Here is an 18613-nt window from a genome sequence, read left to right as displayed (position 1 = left end):
ACGCTATCAAGACACTCCATTGAATATGCCTAGAAAAGATATAAGGACCATGGCATGTTCGCCCATTGGACTGAACCTGGAATGGAGGTAGGTAACATTGCACATTGGTTGAGCAACCATCATGGCAATCACATAAATCTAACACTCATGAAGAATGAGTTTATTAATATAGCTTGTTATAATATAGATATGAAAGATTCACTTATATATGGTAATACTTTTTCTTTAATGACTATCCCATTAAATTTATAGATTGGGTTCTTTTCTTTGAGCCTTATAAATTTGTAAATTTTGAAGTAGAAAAGATAGTCTTACTATTACCAAACATTATGATCCCTGTGATGCCAAATTATCCAAACTTCCATTGTCAATGATTACTTTGCAACATTTTCTACTGATATTACACTTAGCTTTGAATAAAATCCTTCTCAAAATAGGTTCTTCATCAGTTTCCTCACTTTATAAGATTCTTCTCAATATTATGTTTTCACCATGCTTAGGTTCATTAGGTGATTCAATGACTTATTCACAAGATAATTTATTAATGCTCCTACCTCCAATATTATTACCGAAATTATTACATTCAAAGCCTCTATTGCCTTCTTCACCACACTTAAAATAAATACCCTTAAACCAAGACCTCTCTTCTCTCTTACCACCATTGTTATTCCAGAGTAACCAATATAACTACCTTTAGTGTAATTGCCTCTTTTACTAGCAGGTTCTTCTTTCCATTCGACCTTTCCTTTTTCTTGCAATGCATTGTTAGATCTACTCATTTCTGTTGTAAATTTTGAAGTAGAAAAGACAGTCTTACTACCAAACATTATGATCAAATTATTGGTTCAAGAAATGATTAGATCCATAAGATCTAAACTGGGAAAATATGTAGGAATGTTATGGGGAGCCCTAACTCTCTAGAGCCCTTTGGCTCTTCTTAAGACCTACTCTTTGGTCCTACTAAGGTATTCATCACTACCCTACTCAGAGATCACTTCTAGGACCCCTAACTCCTTATAGAACTCTCCACCAACTTTAGACACTAATTTTTTCTCCATAATTTCACTATACAATTGTGGGCTCAATTTAGCCATTTTCTCTCCCAAATCGATCTTGAGACTAGGAATAGGTATCCCTACTCTTCCCTAATTGGTTTCAATCCATTTTGATCCATTTTATTGGATTATTCTTTGGTTCCTCCATTGAGTTCTTATTTTTCAAGGTTTAGGCCTTGTAGCCCTTTTTGCCCCAATTAGGCCTCCTCAAATCAGAGTTCTTGGAATAACCCTCAGTTTATCCGAAAAAACTCCCAACCTAGTTAGGGATTCTTTCTAAGATCTCCCTAGTCTTCAAGATTTCCTAGATCTCAATCTCCCAAAGTGTCCATTAATAGGACTGTCACCAAACCCCTATTTTTTAGGGTTTTTAAGGCATATGACACTATTTGGTTCCTTTGCTCTCAATAGGTGCTTTAGTGGTCTCCTCTATACTCTTCCTTGCATACACATGTCCAAGATACATGCCCCTTCACTTCTACTACTTGGATTGGCACATTCCAATCCATTAAGCAAGCCCCTTGCTACTGTTCTATACAAGCACCCAACCAGAATGCCTCTATACTCGCCTAGGACTTTATGGAAAAAATAGCTCTCCTACAAACAATAAATCCACATACCATAGTTACATTTTATATAGGGTCCCCTACTTGAATCCAAGAGGCCATGAAAGTTCAACCATGGGAATTCAAGTGGGGCACATATTTACAAGATTGGCTCTGAACCAGGCAGTGAACCAATGAAACCTAAGAACTTTGCAAAATGATAACTAGTCATATTAAACAACTAAATCAATGCCACACAAAGTAAAAACACAACAAAAATTCAAGTCTCAATTCATTACTTCAATCCTTTCAATCCATTCAATGACTGGATGATGGGTCTATTGCGAAAACACAATCAATTATTGTTCTTTCCAAACCTCAGTCTACACAATAATACCCCCAACTGTCAGATTAGGGTTTGTATGACCTTATATATCCCATTCCCACATGTTTTGACCCTTAGGTTGGGTTTAGAACATCATTGAGGTGATTTCTTAGTTTTTGGGAAATGTTGTCATGACAACTTTGAAAAGTTGCAAAGTTGTCATGAGCAACTTTTACAACTTTTGCTCATTTAGCAATACCCTCTCCTAACTTGCCTAGCTCAATCCAGAATCAACTCCTTGGATCAAAAAACACTTAAAAACATCAAAAACATAAGTGCCACTCCATTTCAGAGTCTTGCTCAAACTTTGACCATTGTGTTGACTTTCTTAGGAATTTGACACTAGAGCCTAATTGAACCCACAAATCACAAGACCTTATACACCCTTACCTCAACACACACACACACACACACACACACACACACACACACAAACCAAATCAACCTTGGGACTTTATGACAAGTCCTTATTACCTTGGGGATTGGATAGAACCCCCTACAAGACAAAATTTGTAAAAATCTTCAAAAAGACCTTAAGGTGCTTCTATGCCAGAATGATAGAAGTAGATATGACTACCTCTAGCCCAATTATCATAGTCAAAATCAATGTCAATACCATATATTAAAAAACCATAGATATCTCAATTGGTGATAAGATCATTCCAATCATGATTAGTTGAGGGATAATTTAAGAATTAGAATGATGAATCACCTCAATCTCCTGTAAGGAAGGCTAGTAATGTAGCCAAAGAAATTAACATTTCCCTAAATGAGATGGGTAGAGGTCTCACAATCACATCTAGAGAGGAGCCAGAAGAAGGGGAATTTTTGGCCTCTCCCCTATATTAAATCTATTATCAATGGGGTAGAGGATAACAGGGCAACTTACTCCCCTAAATCGTTTTCTCCCAAAATAGACTATAGAATAGGTGATAGCCCTAAGAAGGTTCATAATGAGACTCCTGAAAGGAAGGAAGAATAAGTTAATTCCCAAAATTGAGGCCCTTAATAACATGGTGGTTGAGGACCTGATGGATCAGTTTATTAATAAAATATGTGATGACAAAAGTCTCTACTGATTTCCAAAAGTAGGGAAGAAGAGGAGGTAAAGGAAGCCCTTATTCTTGTAGATGAAAAGGAGACTTTAACAAACCTAGTAGAGTCTATATGAATGCACCATTGGGTTTGGGAGCAATTCTATCTAGTAGAGTGACCCAAACTATGCCAAAGTAGCTAAAAAAAGAGGCAGGAATTCTTTGCAAGAGCTCCACCAGAAAGATGGAATCGCAAGAGGTCAAACCAAGCTAATTGACATTATACAAGCTAGGAAGGGGAAGAGACTTTCCAAGAGGCCATGAACATCATTACATGGAATGTTAGGAGCCTTAATGTGCTGCAGTGGCAGAGAAGAGAAACGCTATAGGAGGCAACATTGTTGAAAATGTAATAGGGAATTTAATGTTATGTTTTAAATGCTTTTAGTTTTTGAAGTTTGTAATAACGTCCTACATGTGGTGGCATACCTAGAGTAGCAGTTCAATAAGCTCTCCAGATATAGCCACCTAGGACCAGGTCTGTGGATCTTAAATTAGAATAGTTTTTTTTTAGTTCGTAGGTGGAGTGTTTAATGATTTTTAGAATCCAATAATAGGTAGTAGGCAGTTTTTGGAATATTCCTGACTTAGAAAACAACTGTCTAATATTGGTAGAAAAAAAGTTTCGAATTCTTATCCTTTTCTTGGATAGAAGACAAAAAAAATGTTTCACATCCTTTAATAGGAAAAAGAAAGTCAGTTTTAAGGGAGAGCCAGTCGGCTATGTAAAAAAAAAGAGAAAGACAAATCGAATTTGGAGAGATATGGAATGTTTTTTTTATTTTTTCTTTGTGCAAGTTTTCGATGGTCTGAGTTTTGAACGGATTTTTCTTATCTTCTCACTGGAAACAAGTTGATAGTTTGTAGAAGATTAAAAAGTTTTAGTTTTGGGTCGAATTCAGTATGTTTACAGAAAATTAGTCTCAGTGCATGGGTAATATCTCCCAAATAAACCGTTGGATTTCTCTCAAATTTCTATATGTTGTTTGAAACCTAGTTATGCAAAATATCAATGGTTAGATTGAGAAAATATTGTCTAGTTCAAAAGTTATACATGTATGTTCACAGGTCTATCTAGAGACAGCAAGAAGCAATGTTTTTCAGAAAAATGTACTCTGATGCGTGGTCAATATCTTGAGTTTGAACCGTTGGATTTCTCTAAAAAAAATTATATGTTGTTTGAAACCTAGTTACACAAAATATCAACGGTTGGATTGAGTAAATCTTTTCTGGTTCGAAAGTTATTCATGTCTGAGTGCAGGTCTATCCGGAGGTAGCAAGAAGAAATTTTTGGGGGGATTTATTTTCAAAGTTTTGAATCTAGTGGATGGTTATAGGAGTCTTATGAGTTGAGTCTAAGGTATCTCTGGTTGTGTTTTCATAATAATAATAATGATAAGAACAGTTGGTTCAAATCACAATGGGTGGTTATAATATATTGTGTGTGATCTTGAAGGTTGTAGATGCCCCTTGAAGCAACTCAGTTGAGTGACTGATCCTCCTGAGTTTTCCAAGGTGTGGCTCTGCATCATAATGCCCCTAACAAGTAGTGACTCCTTAAGAGGCGCACTTCCAATACTATAGTTGACATCTTTCTTCTCTAGGAAACCAAACTCGATAGTCTGGAATTAGGAAAATTAAGTAGATCCCTAGGATGGAGGGAGGTTCCTAGATGGCTTTTCCATTTACATGATTTCCACATTAAATGATTATGTTGAAATGTGTGAATGCTTATTGTGTTGTATGTTTATTTTATGTTAATCATTTAATGTTGCAACTCTATATATACCATATGTTTACTTTGATACTCATTATATTAAGGAACGATAAGTTGATAGTGTTTTCTCAAAAAAAAATTTAAAAATTTAAAAAATGCATGTTACAAAGTTCTAGTTAAAGACTGCAAGAAAATCAACTAGATACACAAAATAGAGTATATGGCATTGCTATAGCAATACAAACAAAAAAAACATTACAAAATAGAGAACATGGCATAGTTGTAGCAATACAAATAGCAACAATAATACAAAATAGAGAACATGACATAGGTGGAGCAATAGAAATAGTAACTGCAATACAAATTACAAAAATATGCAAGATAAGTCTTATAGAAATGCTACTATGTGATGCCCTATATTGACCTCCTTCTTACCAAGTAGTTGGTTAATCCAAGCTTTAATTCGTTCAATTTGAAAGTCCAATCTTTTCCAACAACCTGTAATTAAGAGAAAAGTAATATTAGACAGTAGAAAATGTTTGAGTAAAGCCTTAATAATACAAATTCTAGATGAGGACTATTGTGATTATTTAAGACAATTGTACATCTTGTCCTCCATTTATGGAATAATATAACCTTCTACACACCATCAACGATATGTAAACCAACCCCCAGAAGAGCCTCTTTCCAACTTGCTTGTGATAAAAAATAGCAAACAAATAATTGAAAACAAAATTCCATTGTTTTTTCACAAACTAGGAGCCCCAAAAAATATGTCTCATGCTCTTTGATTTATGATAGAATGGGCATCTGGCTAGTTGAACCATTATACATTTCAACCTATCCACAACGAGCAATTTGCAATGTAAAATCTTCCAGAAGAGGTAAGTTGACAATTTGATGCAAAGTTTTTATCAGTTTGAATTATAACGTTAGATTTGTTTACCATCTGAAAGATTAAGAAGTTTAAGTTGTTGAAAAGTGTTTTTAAGGCCCATAGGATAACTTGTTATAATTGATTCACCCCCAGTTATCTACCCTTGGAGAAATGCACCTCATCTAGCACTGACTAATCGAGTCGCTCTCGTAATGAAGGACGTGATCTTGCCCATGAAGGTAATGAAGTGATCCGCTAAATGGAGTCATGAACTAACACTTAGAACTTATTTTACAGTTTTAAATTTTATTTATCTTTATATTTTAAATAATTAATTTGCAATCCAATTATGAATTTCATTTGTATTTAAAAACATCTTAGAATAACTTATAAATGTCTACATATTATAAGTAACTAATCTTGAAATAAATCTACATTTAGAAAAAATAATTAAATTATAAAATTATAAATATAATTATATATCACACATATAAATAAATATTTTATCATAGTTTGAAATAAACTTATATAAATATCCTAATAAAGACCTGAAAATTTCTCAAATAAACTTGAAATATCTATCTTAATTAATCAATCAATAATATCTCTAAGTACATGTATCTCATGAAAATATTTATGAAAATAAATAAATTTTCTCAATTGTAAAAACCAGTCACCATGTTTACCAAAATTTAATTCCTTACGGTAATCTGTTTTTACCTCTAAACGAACATTTAAGGTATTCTACGAACAGCTCGTAAAGTTGTTTTACTGACAACAATTAAAAACAAAAGGAGCATGCCGCGTCATATAGCCGTTTGTCCTAAACTCATTAAATAACTTTTGAATTTCCTCTCACATGTTCTAAAACAGACAAAACGCATAAGGTCAAGACCAACGGTCATCTTTTCCTTGCACAATAAATGGGGTGCGATCCAACTTCTCATTCTTCGTTTTTCGCTGTATTTTGAGAACAGAGTTACAGATTTCTTGCGGCATTCAACAGTGTATACGTTCAAATCCAAGGTACCGTTTTATTTCCTAAGGACAGTTGTTATTTTTCTTCGTTCGGCGTTATCTGTAGTATTGATAAACATATATTTAGGATATAACCAGGGTATGCATTATTTTACAGCCAAAAACAATCAAATACAATTACAATCGACTTCGAAAAGACTAAAATTTGTTCTGATTTACTGAAATGAATACCTGCAATGGAAAATATATATAAACTGAAAGTGCTGTGTCTTTTTCCATGATAGGTCTAGGGTTAAGTTCTGGCCCTTCTGGGTTGCTGATATGTAGGGCGGGGTAACCTTTGGAATGTATTTTTCAAGAAGTTTGACAGGATCTGCTGAAATATTTGGTTTCTTTAAGCATTTTAAATTTGGTAGATAACAGAGTAATAGGATGAAAACTAGGTATGCATTTGTTACAGCCAAAAGCTTCGAAAACTCTAAGATTATCTTTATTTGGGAGAAATGAATACCTGAAAAAGTAAAAAACAATAGAAACTGAATGCGCTGTGCCTTTTTGCATGATAGAGCTTGGGTAAGGTTATGGGCAGCTGGTAATGTCGGAATGCATTTTTAGGAAGTTTAACAAGCTCTGCTGAAATGTTTGCTTTCTTTTGGCATTTTAACTTTGGCTAAGTTTATTGAAAATCTTTATAAAATATTCTTGAGATTCGTAAACGTGACCTTGCAGTATTTTTCTTCTTTAGGTTTGCAGCTGGATAAATATTAGTAAGGTGTTCTTAAGGCTTGCATTTTTGAAGTTTAACAAGCTCTGCTGAAATGTTTGGTTTCTTTTGGCATTTTAACTTTGGGTAAATTTATTGGAAGTCTTCATACATGCGCTCTGGGTCATGCCTGTAAAATATCCTTTGAAATTTGTAAACGAGAGTTTGTTTGTAGTATTTGTCTTGTTTAGATTTGCAGCTAGACAAATAATAGAGGACATTCTTAAGGTTTGTACTAGTATTTTTCCCGTCACTTTGTAGCTTGGAAAATATTAAGAGTGCCTTAAATATATGCGACCTGGCTTTTGATTGAATCACATCCTAAAGATTTGTAAATATAATTCGCATTGGAATGTGCACCATACGCAATATTACCTCACTGAGTGGAAATATACTTTCATGCTGCCTTCTTCTGGTAGGGGACTTGAACCTAGAAATAGCCTCAGTTATATTGTTGTTTTCATGCTGCCTTCTTCTGGTAGGGGACTTGAACGTTGAAATAACCTCAGTTATATTGTTAAAGTTTATAATACTGGGCGATCTGACATGTGAAATCGTAGACTGACCTATGAAATTGTAGAGAACTCAAATCAGAAGTCCTTTCAATTTGAATTGATAGGAATTCATTTCTGTAGCGTTTTTTATTTTCTGGACATTTGGATTATTTTTTGAATCATCATTTACTGGCTCCCTCAAATCCTAATATGTCAATAGGTTGTAGCAGATAAATTTCCGTAAGGAATTTTTTTAACGCTTCTGATTTTTAAGCCTGCAGGAAAAAGGGGATTCACCGTTGGTCCAGCATTTTGGATAACATATTATCAGAGAAAAACTAGGATCACTCGTTGTCACCTGTATATCTCACTCTGCCATAAGGTGGGAAATTTAAATTTCTGTAACGGCCTGTTGCTTTCTGAATTTGTTATTTATAAGTAATTGATAGAGGCTTTTTCATGTTTCTTAATTGAATGAAATGTCTGCAGGAGGGAATAAATCTGCCATCGTTACTTCATTAGAAAGGAAAAAAGGCTTTAGAGTAGAGTAAAGGATTTGTATTTTACAGAATGGATTATTTTACTCTAAACAGAAGGGAACTCCAGGCCTTATGCAAAAAGCATGGCATTCCTGCCAACTTGACAAATGTTTCCATGGCCGAGGCGCTTACTGCTCTCCTCAATGTAAGTTCTAAACCCTAAACTATTACGCTTGCTCTTGAGGTTTTGTTTTACTTTTACGAAATGAATTCGTGTGCTTTATATATACCGATCCAACACTTTGTTAGTAGCAGATGGATTCCCCGATTCTTCTTCAGTCTTCTAATTTTTCTTTTATTAGAAACCGTTCATTGTTCTTAATCCCAGATTTAAAAAAAAAAATTGTCAAATGTAGTGATAGTTTGCTGATTAGTCCCGGGATTTCTTCAGATATACTGTTATGTTTCTCAAAACTAATCCATAAACTCTTACAGGATCAATTAATGACTTTTTTGGAAAGAGAGAAAATCAACAACTAAATCCACTAATCAACGTGAAATTACTACAAAAATGACCAGACTAGGAGCCTATTAAATAAATAAGGAATGAATCTGTGCTCATCATTCTATAAGAAACCATTCATTGCAATTAACCCCAGATAATTTTTATTTTTTTTGGTCAAAAGTAGTGGTAGTTTGCAGACTAGGCCCGGGATTTCTTCAGATATACTGTTATGTTTCTCAAAACTACATCCATAAACTCTTACAGGATCAATAGATGACTTTCTCAGAAAGAGTAAAAATCCACAACCATATCAACTAATCAATCAACGTGAACTTACTACAAAAATGGCCAGACTAGGAGCCTATTAAAATAAATAAGGAACTCATCATTTTCTAATGTATATTGATGCACTCTAGCTTCTCTTAAAACCATACATAGCAACTTTGAATCACTTTCATTTTTTAACTCTCATTCTTTTATAACAGCTTATTTGGCAATGTCCTTCCTTATTATCAATGGCTTTACGTTCATATCGTCAAATATGATGCTGACGCCAGATGCTCATACTTTTTGTTGATGTGTTCAACATGAATGAATGAGTATCAATGACATCCACAAGACCAAGTTTAAGAAACCGGGGAATAGCATCCTCAAATGATCTTCATACTCTGAAGTCGGATCTACTATGAATCTTGAGTAAAAAGCTGTGTTGATCCTATCACCAACCTTCAAGCTGTGTTCATATTGGATACAAATATCCTCAAAAGTGACATATTCTATGATGAACTGTCATTCCATTTCCACTATGTCCTTGTTGTCGAATATACAAGTTCCCTCTTGCCTCTCTCATACCTGAGATGATGCAATCCTGTTGTCAATTGTACAATTAACAAACAACCATGCTTTTTCTTTAAACTGCCTCTAAATAAGATTTTTCTTGATGCTCCCTAGTCGGGTTTGAACTCTTTGATGTAATATGGTTTTTGTACACCCAATAAAATCAGTCCACATATTAGTCTCAAATTTTTCTATCACACCCTTTTTTATTTTTTCATTGGTATTAGGACATTCATGCACCTCGATGTTCCACTTGCTCGTATCTATTTTGGGCCAGTGTTTGTTATCCATGTTTTCAACCTTATTTAAATAAATTATTAGGTGGGTTATCGTTGATGCCTCCAATGGAAAAATCCCTGCTTCTGCCAAAAGGATTTCATATGAGACTAATGTTTTGATCTTAAGATTGTTTGAAATTAGGCACTTCAGAATTCTCTCTCTAACTGCAGCTTAGTGTGCTGCCAACCCAAACTTCACAACCATAGAGGCCCACTGGCATGACCAGAAAATAAAAAAGGATTTATTTGATTTTTCAGTCGCAAAGTCTAGCTTTTCCAGCTTCCTTGTATTCTTTATGTCCTACAAGTCTTTGATCTGAGCTTATAGTGGAAGTCTACCTCAAGAATCTGTATTCTTTAACTATTTTCAATGGGTTGCCTTCAAAATGAAAGGTAATTTGCTGTGTGTTCCTTTTTAAAGAAAGAATCATGATTTTGGTTTTGATGATATTTACTTAAGTACCAACGGCTTGACAAAAGTTTTCTAGGCCCTCAAAAAGGTAGATCAATGAGTTTTATTAGAGCACCAATTTCATATCACATGATTTGTTGCCTTTTGGATCTGAAGTATACATTTCGTTAAATAACAAGTACTATAAAGTCATTGAATTATTGAACACTTAATCGACAAATGCTATCAAAACTATTAAAACATGTTAAAGTACTAGGGATGTCTTCCAAATTTTTTTTTTAGCATTTTGGGTTCTCTTTAATAGGAAACTGTTGTTATGAATAATTTCTTTTGGGTCGAAAGCATTGATTGAACTAGGTTGCAAACATGCATCTGTAAAATGAGGGAAAATAGATAGATAGCTTCTTAAAACAAGAGAAAACCAACGACTAAGTCAATCAATCATTAGGTGCTCATCACTTATTAATATCTAATGAAGAAAGACATGCTCATCATTTACAGACACGCATAGATGAACTTAGCTGATTCTTACATCCCAGTATACATCAGCTATCAATATTTTCTCCTCTAAATTTCTACTGTATAACCTAATTTGGAACGAATGCTAATCATCTAGGGCCTTTCTTCTAGAACCAATTTAGGTTTCAGACAGAGTTACAACATGTGGGCACATATACGGCCTTCATAGTTTGATCTCAAAAAATGTTTCCTTTGCAGATCTGGTAGTTGATGAGCCAGTCCTATACTATTATTCTAGATTGCTTCGAGTTTTCTGAGAAGTAATGAGTCAAACATTTGTCCCAACTAGTTGCATTTAATTTTTTTCAAGTTAATTTTTGGTTGTTGGATTCAAATGATCTGGAACCTTTTTCTAAAAATGTAATTCTATTCATATTGGATTCTGTAGTACCTAATGAGTCTTTTCATAATTTGACCCATTCGATGTTTCAGGTTGACGATAATAAACCTTCTGATGATAAGTATCAGAAGCAACAAGTTGCATCTGAAGACACTGGTGACAAGTCTGTTCAAACTGATATTTCAGATAATCCCAGACGATGCACCAAATCAAAGAAACGTGAAGTTGCTGCAGAGGGTAAGAGTGCAGAAGAGCCTATTGTGTTGGATGATGATGAAGCTCTGTCTCCATTGAAAGAAATACACATAAAAACTGCCACCAAAACTCTAAAAGGGAAAGGTGGAGATCGAACAGAAAAATCTAGGAGCACAATAAGGCAAAGAAAGATACTGGATAAAGATGTTGATGAAGCATCAGATGCTGTTACCCCATACATTTCTGTTAAGGCGAGAAGAGGCAGAACCTGTAAAAAGGACACGAATGCTAAAAATCCCAAAACGAGAACCTGTTATGCAACTGATACAGATGATGCAAAACCTTTGCAACAGAAATATAATTCATGTGAAAATGATGAAGAAAGTTATGGAGCAAATAATGGATCAGTTGAAGAAGTCACGGAGACTAGGCCAAAGAAAGTGGATGAAGTGGAAATGGCTACAGAAGAGAGCATTATAGTGTCAACTCATACAAAAGATGCTAAATCTCAGCAGCAGGAGCATGATTCATGTGAAAAAAGAAAAGAAAATGAAGAGCCAAAGAATGGATCAGTTGAAGAAGCTCCCAAAGCAAGGCCCAAAAGAGGGTTGCCAAGAAAGCAAGTTGATAAATCAGAACAGACTACAGAAGAGAGAATACAAGTGTCAATTGATACAGAGGATGCTAAAACTCTGAAGCCGGAAGATGATTTATCTGAAAACGGAAAAGGAAGCGATGAGGCAAACAATGGATCAGTTAAAGCAGTCCCCAAAGCAAGGCCCAAGGGAAGGTTATCAAGAAAAAAAGTTGAAGAAATGGAAATGGCTACAGAAGGGAGCAGCAATCAAATCTCAACAAATGAAGAGGATGTCAAACCTCTGCAACAAGAACACGAGTCATGTGAACAAGGAGAAGGAAGTGATGAAGCAAACAATGGATCAGTTGGAGTCGCCAAGACTAGGGCCAATAGTAGATTGTTAAGAAAGAAAGTTGATAAAGTAGAAATGGTCACAGAAGAGGGAATTCAAGAGTCGGTTGATGCAAATAATCACTCATTTGAAGTCATCCTAAGGCCTAGATCGAAGGCAAGGCCATCAAGAAATAGAGTGGATAAACTGGAAGAAGCAGCAGAAGAAATCATTCAAGGAACAAATAATGCAAAAGACGGATCTGTCAAAGAAGTCCATGAGAATAGGCACAAGCCAATAAGGAAAAAATTTGATGCAGTAAAAGAAGTTGCAGAAGAAGACAATACGATTTGTGCAAATCATAGTGTCGAAGAAGGCAGTGGGACAAGTGATACGAATGATGAATCAGTTGAAATTGCAGAAGCTACAGCTGAATCGGTCAAGGAAGTCCCTGAGAATATGCCCAAAGGAAAGTTGTCGACTCAAAAAATTGAGGAAGCTACAGAAGAGAACATAAAGTGGACAGACAATGTGAAAGATGAAGAAATCTCCAGGACAAAGGGGAGAAGCTCATCAAGAAAAAGATCTGAAGAAGCTGCTGAAGAGAACATTCAAGTAGTGGATGATGAAATTAAAGATCGGAGTCCAATCTGTAGGAGATCAACAAGGGCAAATGCGTTGAAAGGGCTGGATACTCAACCTTTGATCAAAAGATCATTACCTAGAAGGAAGTACATTGGGGAAGATTTTGTAAAGGAAACCCCTAGAGCTTCTAAAAGAATAAAAAATTCGAGTGACAAAATAGTCAAATATGATCCAGCAGAGACATCAGTCAAAGTTTCTGCCAAGAAGCGTGCAAACAAAGAGTGTCCAAAGTTCCTTGACGGAGATTCAATGGAGGGATCTGCAAGAAAGAATAACAAGGAAGTCTCCATTTTTACACAAGCAAATCAGATTCAAAATTCACACGACTCAGCCGATGTGAAAAACGTAGGGGAAGCAGAAGGGAACACTGGAGCTTTTGAAGGGGAGTCTATGCATGAAGGTGTGAGCATAGCTGAAAGCCCTAATGGAGCTGCGCTACAAACGTGTTCTCAAGAAGGCAGAGCTCCTCCCAGCTTCAAAGATATGGAGGGTCATGCAGACTCAATTAAGGAAGGCATGGACATGTCTGAAAGATTTAATGTAACCGAGTCAAAAACTCCTGGCATCAAAGATGAGGAGAGTCTACAGGAAGGTGTGAGCATAGCTAAATGCTCTAATGGTGAAGCTCCCGGCATCAAAGATGAGGTAAATCATGGGGAGTCCATGCCGGAAGCTGTGAGCCAAGCTACAGAAACTACGTGTGCTCAAGAAGGGAAAGCTCCTGGCATCAAAGATGAGGAGAGTCTACAGGAAGGTGTGCGCATAGCTAAATGCTCTAATGGAACTATGTTAGAAACTATGTGTGCTGCTCAAGAAGGTGAAGCTCCTGGCATCAAAGATGAGGTAAATCATGGAGAGTCTATGCCGGAAGCTGTGAGCCAAGCTGCAGAAACTATGTGTGCTCAAGAAGGGAAAGCTCCTCGCATCAAAGATGAGGTAAGTCAGGGCAATTCCATTCAGGAAGGTGTAAGCAGAGCTGAAAGCCCTAAAGGAATCAAGATAGAAACCATGTGTGATCGAGAAGCTGAAAGCCCTAATGAAACTGAGCCAGAGACTATGTGTGCTCAAGAAGGCACAACTTCTAGCATCAGAGAAGAGGAGAATCAGGGTGAGTCTGTGCAAGACAGTAGGAACACAGCTAAACACCCTAATGGAACTGAGCCAGAAATGGTGTGTGGCCAACAAAGTGAATCTCTTGGCATCGAAGATGAGGAGAATCAGGGGAAGGCTGTACAGAAAACTGTGAGTATAGCTGATATTATTTATGAAACTGAGCCAGAGACTATGTGTGCTCAAGAAGGCAAAGCTCCTGGCATCAACGACGAGGAGAGTCAAGGGGAGTCTATTCAGGAAGGTAGGAGCACAGCTGAAAGCTCTGATAGAACTGAGTCAGAAATTATGTATGGCCAAGAAAGTGAATCTCCCTGCATCAAAGTTGAGGAGAGTCAGGGGAAGACTTCACATAAAACTGTGAGCTTATCTGATAGTAACAATGAAACTGAGCCAGAAACTATGTCTCCTCAAGAAGACAAAGCTCCTAGCATCAAAGATGAGGAGAGTCAGGGGGAGTCTATGCAGGAGCATAGTATGAGCATAGCTGAATGCCGTAATGGAACTGAACCAGAAATTGTGTGTGGTAAAGAAAGTGAATATCTTGGCATCAACGACAAGGAGAATCAGGGGAAGGCTGTACAGAAAACTGTAAGTATAGCTGATATTATTTATGAAACTCAGCCAGAAACTATGTGTATTCAAGAAGGCAAAGCTCCTGGCATCAAGAACGAGGAGAGTCAAGGGAAGTCTATTCAGGAAGGTAGAAGCACATCTGAAAGCCCTGATAGAACTGAGTCAGAAATTATGTGTGGTCAAGAAAGTGAATCTCCTCGCATCAAAGTTGAGGAGAGTCAGGGGAAGACTTCACGTAAAACTGTGATCTTATCTGATAGTAACAATGAAACTGAGCCAGAAACTATGTGTGGTCAAGAAAGTGAATCTCCTCGCATCAAAGTTGAGGAGAGTCAGGGGAAGACTTCAAGCTTATCTGATAGTAACAATGAAACTGAGCCAGAAACTTTGTCTCCTCAAGAAGACAAAGCTCCTGGCATCAAAGATGAGGAGAGTCAGGGGGAGTCTATGCAGGAGGATAGTATGAGCATAGCTGAAAGCCCTAATGGAACTGAGCCAGAAATTGTGTGTGGTAAAGAAAATGAATCTCCTGGCAACAAAGATGAGGAGAGTAAGGGGCAGACTCTAAAACCTGTGAGCATAGCTGATAGTAATAAGAAAACTGAAGCAGAGAATATGCAATCTCCTTGTAGTGAAGCTTCTGGTGGTAAAGATGAAACAAATTTGTTGAAGCCGATACAACAAGGTATCAGCATTCCTGAAGGCCACGATCAAACTGAGGTTGGAACAATGCACCTGGAGCCAAAGGTTGGGGCAAAATTAGTCTTTTCTTATAGCGTAATGGAAAGGAAATTCCAATTCTGTAATGACAAGTCTTATAAGGAACTATCAACTGGATTAGAAGATGAGGATGTCTTCGATGATATTAAAGTTCACATCAGCGAGGATGTCTCTAAAGCAGTAACCAGTGTCTCGATTGGTAATGGCAAAGCCGACCTGGTGGAAAGATTGTCAGTCCCTTCAATTGTTAATGGCAATCAGACTGATGTAAGGGCAACACTTGTATCATCTTCTGCCCAAATTGATAGTGAAGATCAGATGAAGAAATTTACTTCTGAAGTGGTAGATGGTAAGAATGCATTATACTCAGCATGCGTAGAAGAGAGAATTGAAGACTCTTACTGTCATGATGAAACAGGTTCAAATAAGGCACCTCTCGCTAAGGAACATATTCATTATAAGGAAAAACAGTTCGTTCCAGATGCAATCAAGGATCAAAAACTCAATGATTTTAGTGACGATTATTGTGGGAGGGAGGAATTTGTTCCTTGGACACCTCCTAAGGAAGAGCAGCACTTTCCAGTTCCGATTGATGATGACCAAGAAACGTCACATTTCAAGCTAGAAGTACTTGCTTTGGGGATGGATTTGCAGCAAGCATTTAATAACGACAGAGAAGTAGAGGATCTTGGATTGGGAAATAAAAATTCTCTTGCACTACAGGAATGCGAACAGCAAAACACCAAAGAACTCGAGGAACATCAGGATAAAACCCTTCTTGATATAGAAGACACTCACTTCCATGAGATTACATGTGTCCCAGATGAGCAAGTACAAGTGAACGTAGACAAGATTCAAAAGAAGATATCTCCTGACTTAGAAAGCCAAAGTGTACGCAAGCTCAAAGCTATGATCAAGGACAGGAAAGAAGAGGATCTTTGTTTGGGAAAAAATAATCTTTTTGCACTGCAGGGATATGAACAGCAAAACACCAAAGAATTTGAGGAAACACTTTGTCAGGATAAATTCCATCTTTTTTATATGGAAGATGCTCGCTTCCATGAGAAAACCTGTGACCCAGATGAGCAAGTACAAGTGACTTACGTAAACAAGCAGATTCAGAAGGAGATTTCCCCTCCCTTAACTAGCCTAAGTCTACGCAAGCTCAAAGCCATGTACAAGGACACGATGGCCAAGAAGGAGAATTGTGATTCTATTCACTTTCAGGAGAAAACCTGCAGAAAAGATCGGTTGACTTGGGGGAACAAGCTGAAAAATGAGATTAAGGAGGAGAATTGTGGTTCTCTCGGTGAGCCAATTGTGTGCAAAGAAAACAAGGTAAATTTAGTTGTTCCATTGTAATCTCTTTGAATTCTCTTCCATTTTTCTCAGTACTTCATCTTTGTAATGTATATCACTATATTGTTCATCCGCAGGTTGGCAAAAGACCTGCTTTGCACAACTTATCGTCAAATGATCTGGAAGAGAGACAGAAAGGGCCAAACAAGGCAGAATAAATGCCTTACGTGTCACAGAAGTGACCCATGTTCATAAATATTTGCTTGCAAAATGTTTTATCTATAAATATTTCCACAAAGTTGCTTCAATATATTCTTCCAATTGCATAAGACTTTTTATGTACATGCAATTTGGACTCAAAACTCCTGTTAGACGATGGAGTTTTCCATTTAAGTTCTTTGGACCATTCTGCCTGGATCCCATATGAGAAAATAACATGTAATTTGGTTATTTAAATAAAGGATCTCAAATTGTCACTTTTCACTTGAATGGTGATTATTAAAAATATCTTGTGATGACCATTCTGCTTTGATCTTTTATTTGATAAGATAAGATCTAACTTGATTTCAAATTGTCACTTTTCACTTGAATGGTAAATATTAAAAATACATTGTGATGACGGAGTTCCATTTAAGTTCTTTCAATGATCATTCTGTCTTGATCTTTTACTTGATAAGAATAAGATCTAACTTGATTTCAAATTGTCACCTTTCACTTGAATGGTAAAATATTAAAAATATCTTGTGATGACAGAGTTCCATTTAAGTTCTTTCAATGACCATTCTGTCTTGATCTCTTACTTGATAAGAAAAAGATCTAACTTGATTATTATGTCGAGTAGTAATGGGAATATGCCAAGGAATCTTCCATGTAAAGAAAAAAGAATGGAAGGCGGTTACATATGAAATGTCTTTTGTTAATGGAATAGGCCCGACATTATAGGCCAAAAAAATAGGAGGCAATCAGAAATAACATGTTCATTACCGGAAAAATAGGCCTAGAAAATCATTTCAAATTATTAAAAACTAAAAAATTAGACATAAATATATTAATGATTTTTTTTTCTAAAACTTCAAGATTTAAAACCAAAATCTCTTTTATTAACATATTAATTTATTCAAAAAATTATTAATAAAATTTATTTATTTCTAAGTTTAAACAAATCAAATTTGATACTTTTGAATTTATTATTTAAATTTGTATTTAATATTATTTAAGTTCTAAATAGAAATTATCATTTTCAATTGACTATATTTTAATTTATTCTTTCCATAATGACAAATAGGGCCCACCATTGAAATTAAAAATTTATATTTATATTTTAAAATATGTGAAGTGTAAGTATGATTGATAGATTTTAAAACTAGTTTAAATATAAAATAGAATATATTGTTTCTAATTTTTTGGTTTCTAAAGCAATTTAGAGTTTAGTTTTGATGAATATTTTCTATTATTAATTAATATGCTAAGATTACAATTCACAAAAATGGGCCGAGGGATACAAGATCACCTCGCGAGAGTTCACACAGTTGAAGCCGAAATCATAAACTATTCATCAAAAAAACATATAAAGCAACCTTAGGAAACTAAAGCAATGCCTACTAAGTAAGGTGGCTCGTCATGATCATGAAAACCCCAATCATCTTTAGGATTGGGGGCAGGCTGGGAATAGTCCAGCTGTCATTAGTAGTAGCATCAATAGGATCAGTGGCTTGGTCAGCATCCTTAATCTCTGGCCGTAGAGGCAAACTTGCCAACTCTAGGTGAGGCCATTTCTCAGAGGCCGCTCGTCGAGCACTAGGAATTGGGGACTAGCTAGTGCCACCATAGGGCGAGGAAACTAAGCAGCACCTCCATCCACCATCGCCATTGCTGGGAGAGT

At 36.1% G+C, this 18613-nt stretch overlaps 1 protein-coding gene across 1 annotated transcript; it reads left to right on the top strand.

Moving 5' to 3' along the window:
- Positions 1-6493: 6493 nt before the first annotated feature.
- On the top strand, positions 6494-17236 carry LOC149541442 (uncharacterized). Its single transcript, XM_089796701.1, has 5 exons — positions 6494-6699; positions 8190-8290; positions 8398-8592; positions 11371-16770; positions 16869-17236. The coding sequence occupies exons 3-5, from the start codon at positions 8479-8481 to the stop codon at positions 16947-16949; spliced, it is 5595 nt and encodes a 1864-aa protein (XP_089652827.1). The 5' UTR covers positions 6494-6699; positions 8190-8290; positions 8398-8478; the 3' UTR covers positions 16950-17236.
- The last annotated feature ends 1377 nt before the right edge of the window (positions 17237-18613 follow it).

This window comes from Cupressus sempervirens, chromosome 8 (genome assembly GCF_028749045.1).
Source record: "Cupressus sempervirens isolate cs-2001-9-10 chromosome 8, ASM2874904v1, whole genome shotgun sequence".
In the NCBI taxonomy this organism is placed as follows: domain Eukaryota; kingdom Viridiplantae; phylum Streptophyta; class Pinopsida; order Cupressales; family Cupressaceae; genus Cupressus; species Cupressus sempervirens.
The sequence above is the reverse complement of the archived record's forward strand: the minus strand, read 5'-3'. Positions and strand labels throughout refer to the sequence as shown.

Bases quoted from the DNA above. Each gene is read 5' to 3' on its own strand.
- LOC149541442 (XM_089796701.1), top strand. From the start codon at position 8,479: ATGGATTATTTTACTCTAAACAGAAGGGAACTCCAGGCCTTATGCAAA. The intron at 8,593-11,370 runs GTAAGTTCTAAA...TCGATGTTTCAG, and splicing joins CGCTTACTGCTCTCCTCAAT to GTTGACGATAATAAACCTTC. The intron at 16,771-16,868 runs GTAAATTTAGTT...GTTCATCCGCAG, and splicing joins TTGTGTGCAAAGAAAACAAG to GTTGGCAAAAGACCTGCTTT.